At 51.3% G+C, this 4,994-nt stretch overlaps 1 protein-coding gene across 1 annotated transcript; it reads right to left on the bottom strand.

The window, feature by feature from the left end:
* Positions 1-7: 7 nt before the first annotated feature.
* On the bottom strand, positions 8-4,682 carry IGSF11 (immunoglobulin superfamily, member 11; the record flags this gene model as incomplete). The annotated part of the gene is made up of 6 exons (XM_008939599.1): positions 8-74; positions 772-922; positions 1,141-1,263; positions 2,257-2,412; positions 3,159-3,366; positions 4,519-4,682. Coding segments are annotated over 6 exons (869 nt in total), but the record flags the coding sequence as incomplete, so codon positions are not given.
* Between the last annotated feature and the right edge of the window lie 312 nt (positions 4,683-4,994).

Genomic DNA, 4,994 nt, shown 5'->3' with positions numbered 1-4,994 from the left:
CGTTCTCCGACGAGGAGGCGTCGGCGTGGAACGTCTTCGCAGCAGAGGAGCATTTGGGCGGCAGGTCGTCCTCCCTGGGAGGGAGAGGGTGTAAGGGCACACGGAGGAGGATACCCTGCTTGCCCAACACCCCACTCCTACCACCACGCCCTGCTAGGGTCAGCACCATCAGTTCAAAGTGAGGAACAGCACCAGCGTGAACCAGCACTGCTCCTTGGCCCGTTTGCTCATCCCTCTTTGCAGGACCCACCTCTGTGCACGTTAATTGCTCTGTGAACCTAACGCTGGGCCAAACAACCCATAATCGTGTGTCTAGGGGGGCAAAATCAGCGGTTGGCACAGCCACTGGTACTTCACAGGCAGTCAGTATGGCTGTACCACCAATGAAGCTGCTCCTCAGGAGAGCCACGGGAAGCTGCCAGAGGGGAAGACCATGGCTGTAACCCCAGAGAAGATCACAGCTGTATCTCCAAAGCTTTTCAGCCATCACCGTCTGATGCTGTGGGTCAGAATGCCCCCCACCTCTCTCTCCTATGGAGCTAACAACATCAAGTCAAAGCTCTTAATAAAGGCAATGTTGAAATCAACATCTGTCATTAGCATTCTTCGTTTACTCCCTCCATTTTCTGGACATAAACAGACATCTTCCCCTGGCCCATGGGAACACACCCAGGATTGGCAAAGTGTGAGATTTCCAATTCCCTTCCTGTCAGCTGCTTCTTTTTCTGAGTGATCAGAGGTGCCCTGCCACCAGCTTTCCCTGACCCTTACCTTATCTCATTGGGAATCTCCTCCTCTTCCTCTTCTTTGTGTTTGTTTTTCCAGTAAAACAGTGCCACGGCCACCAAGACAACGCAGACGACGAGCACCACAGCTCCCGTGGCCACCGCTCCCGCGATCAGGCCAACGCTCCGGGGGTGGGCTGTGGGGAGGGTCCAACAGAGAGGGGAGAAGAAATCAGGGCTAGGCCGTGGCCCTCCGTGAGCATTTGAGGATACCACAGCTTGGGAGGGGGAAAGGCAACGTCCCCACTCCAGGGCACAATGGTCTTCTGGTGGAGAGGCAGGTGGTGACTCACAGCAAACATGACTACACGTTTTACTGTCACAAGACAGAAGCCTCCCTGGGCAGAACACTTACGTGCAATGACTTGCAGGTCCAGAAGGCAAGTGCTGGTTCCAATGGCATTTGAAGCCACACATTGGTAAAGACCTGAGGACACAGTGCTGATATTTCGGAGAGTGACAGTGCCCTGGACTTGGTCTAGTCAGAGAGAAAAGAAGGATTTAAATCCCTCCCCCCTCGTGGAAAACCGTGTAAAGGCAAAGCCAGCAAACAGAATTTTGGTGTGAGACTCTCTTAAGAGAGAAGTAAATTAGCAAACAACCTCGAGTTGGGAGCATTGTGCACTCACACACACAGACACACAGAGACAGGATTAGGCCTTAAGGAGCTTACACTACATGTTTCTTTTCCTCTTACAGAAGAATTTCTGCAAACAAAAACTTGGAACTCTCAGCATCGTGTGAGCAAAGGCAGGAAAGAAGAGGGGTGCCATTACTGCACCCAGATCTACCTGCTAAATCCAGTCCTGCCCTGCAGAGCCCCTGCTCTCCCATCTCCAGGCTCCCTACTGCCTGCTCTGCCCATTTTCCTTATTCCTAAATTATGTAAAATTAAAATGTTTCTGTCTCCTTACAATACAGCAAGATAAGGGGCAAAAGTACAGCTGTCACTGCTTGGTCAGGACACCTAGGCCTAGAAATCTTGTGGATGGGGTTGGGCAACACCCTGTCTGATCAGAGTCTTGTTTTACACTCATCTGAAAGGCAGCTCTGGCAGCAACTTGCTGGAGAACACTGACCTCCGTGTTCAAAGCTGGCAGTGTTCTCCTGGGAGGATTCTGCCTCCCTTCTCTCAGTTTCCAATCTATCAGCCTTTCATTTCATTTAAAATGCAGATGAGTCAGCAACTGAATTCTCCAGCCACACGCCAACAGCTGGCCACCAAGCTCTCTCTCTCTCTCATTCAATCAGACCCTTGTTCCTCAATGGGAACATGTTTCTGTACCAAAAAACCAAGATTAAGTGGCCCCTGGAGGGTACCTAGTCAACCATGGGCTCTAGGAATCTTTGTTCCAATGAAGTGACCATGCAAGTGATGGCAGACACTCAATGAACCGTGCCACCTCCATGGCTGGGACAAAGGGAAGCCCAGGCTGTCCCCTGGAAATAAGATAACCAACAGCACGAGCACCTTGTGTGGCAGTTGGGGGCAACTTGGGAACATTGTCCAGTTTCTCCCAGAGGTATGTTGGCCGGGGGATGCCTTCTTCTGAGCTGCAGGTCAGTGTGACGTCGCTGCCCACATCCAGGGACCCCTGGATTCTGCACAGAGGGGTAGAAGGAGGAACTGCAAGAGAAGAGGGGAAGGTGACAGCAGATCAGGAACCACGACCAACCAGTGAGTGCAGGAGCTCTGGACACGCTGCTGGGGAGAGCAAGGGCACTGGCATGAGCTGACAAGGGGACAAGAGGGAGCAGCAGACAAGAACCTGCTAAGGTTTGGAGGGTGACAGTTCACAGATTCCTGACCTGCCTGCCCATACTGACTTCTGGACCCAGTCCAGATGCCACCCTTGGGAAAAAGGTCAATGTTCCTGTCTGGAGACAGCAATGGAGGGGAGAGCAGAGCTGTGGGCAGAATTTGCTGTTGGTGGGTTTTGTTTTCGTATCCCTATAAGGGCACACACTCTGGAGTATTTAACATCCTAGGGAACATCCCGGACTAATTGCTTTAATGACAAGGAAGCAAGGATCTAAAGTCATTCTCTTCTGTTGCTATGCACAAAACTCTTACGGTCCCTTCCGCTCTCCAGGATGCCCTCAAACTTTATTCATGCTTCTTTGCAATTCCACATCACAATGCTGCTACAAAAGCTTTCTCTCCATCATATTTTAAAATCCCATTATCTGCTACCTGCCTACAAGGGCTCTGTGCCCTACAAACCCCCACAGTGCCCACCAGCCAGCCCACCCCTCACCACAGGATGCCCACGGGCCCCATGTGCACACTACCATAGTGCTCTGCTCCGATGCACTGTCACCCACAGAGGATCCCTGTCCCTCCCCTCTCACCCCTAACACAAATAAACACACCCAGGACAGTGAGTCCAATGACTCCAATGTTCCTGACGCCCCGGTCGGGGAGGTTGTTGACCAGACACTGGTACGTGCCCGTGTCCGAGAGCTGGGTGTTGTTGATGAAGATGGAGGCACTGGTGGTTGGCATTGTCACAGCAAACCCCACTCGCCCGTAGAACTGGGGTGCACCACCAAAGATCTGACCCCCTTGGTAGAGAATAACCTGGAAAAGAAGGGAAGGTTCAAGTAACACTCTGCAGGAGCTGAGCAGGGGGGAGGTACAGCAAGAAAAACGTGAGCTTCCAAAGCCAAAAGGGACAGTTCCTAAAAGATCTCTAAATAACCAGACCTCAGCATAGAATTGTCCCAGGCAGACTGATCCTGGCAGAAATATCTTCTCTATGAGGGCCCAGCCACTCTAGTCTGTTTTATGTCACTAAACATGTTCACAGAGGTAACAGAGCAGAGAGATACCCAAGTCTTCTGGCACAGCTGAACTGGCAATGCCAGTCTGCTTCGTGTACCAGTCATTACCCATCTGGGCAGGACCAGTGCAGAGAAGCAGAGATGTTCTGCAGATCAGTGAGTGACCTGCACAGTGCACAGTATCAGCCTCAGCCAGTAAGATCCCACCATGAAGATCACTGAGATGAACCAAATGGCAGGTAACACAGCCCCAGAACCTGCACAGCCCCTCCCAGTTAGGGGGCTGATGTAGCAGTTGGCACTCAAGTCTCTGAGGAGCAAGCACTCTTCAGTGCAGGTCCTCACAACTGGATACCAAATGTGATGGGGGCAGTGTGACCCGAGGCAGGGGCATTTAAGAGCACGTGGGCAAAAAACAGAGCAGCAGATCTGAGGTTATGGTTCTCGTGCCCCACCGTGACAGACTCTCATCTATTAAAGTTCATAAGATGGATTTGCACAAGCGATGGACAGCCAAAAAGTACAAAGAGAAATGAAAGGGGAGGTGGGTCTATGGCAGGCCATGTGTTATGGCACATTTTACACAGATTTCACAAGCCCACAGCTGCCCCCAGGAACTCCAGATGTGATGTCTAGCACACCAAAACCTGAGTTACATCTCCTGTGCTCTTTCAAACACACAAACCCCCAGAGGTCCAGGGTGCAGCATCACCTACACCAGCCCCAGCTGGATGCTCAGCCAAGGACACAACGTGCATCTGGTCATAGAGCAGTGGAGAAACCAAATCCATCCAAGACCCAGAGGGACTGCTCAGCAATGAAGGAGCAATGAAGTTCTGGGACAAACAGAGACTCAGTGTTGTAAAGGGTCTACATCCAGATCAGCACAAAAAGGGTGAGGAAAAGGAAAGCCCCAAAGAAATAGATGCTGCAGGAAGAAAGGACCTACCTGTTGAGGCTGGTTGGCGTTCGAAAGAGGAATCACCATCCAGATGACGTTAAGGTTTGTGAGAGCAGCATTAGTGGTGAAGGTGCAGGGCAACACTGCTGTCTGGCCTCGGGCAACCTGGATACTCCCTGAACTGACCGACACCTCCAGAGGACACACCAGACCTGGAAAGAGGAGGACACTCAGTTCAAGCACTGCAGGTGGCCTCGTATACTTGCAGGTCATGACATCAGCAACAATCTGTTGTCACACAACTGTACCTTATCAGTTACTTCAGGCTAAAGAGAATGATATTCCTCCCCCAAGAGATCAGGCTGCTCTCTTGCAGACCTTTTTTGAAAGGCAGATGCAGATAGGTGACCCTTTTAAGGGAGAGCACTCTAATTTCAGAGCCTCCGAAAACACCAGGGTTTGTTTTGGTGACAAGGAGAGAGCTGTAAGAGCAGCCAAGCTGTGTCTAAGAGATAATGAAATAC

The sequence above is a fragment of the Merops nubicus genome, unplaced genomic scaffold (genome assembly GCF_000691845.1).
Source record: "Merops nubicus isolate BGI_N331 unplaced genomic scaffold, ASM69184v1 scaffold9744, whole genome shotgun sequence".
NCBI classification, from domain to species: domain Eukaryota; kingdom Metazoa; phylum Chordata; class Aves; order Coraciiformes; family Meropidae; genus Merops; species Merops nubicus.
Note: the sequence above shows the minus strand (reverse complement) of the source record. Positions and strands in the feature narration are given on the sequence as shown.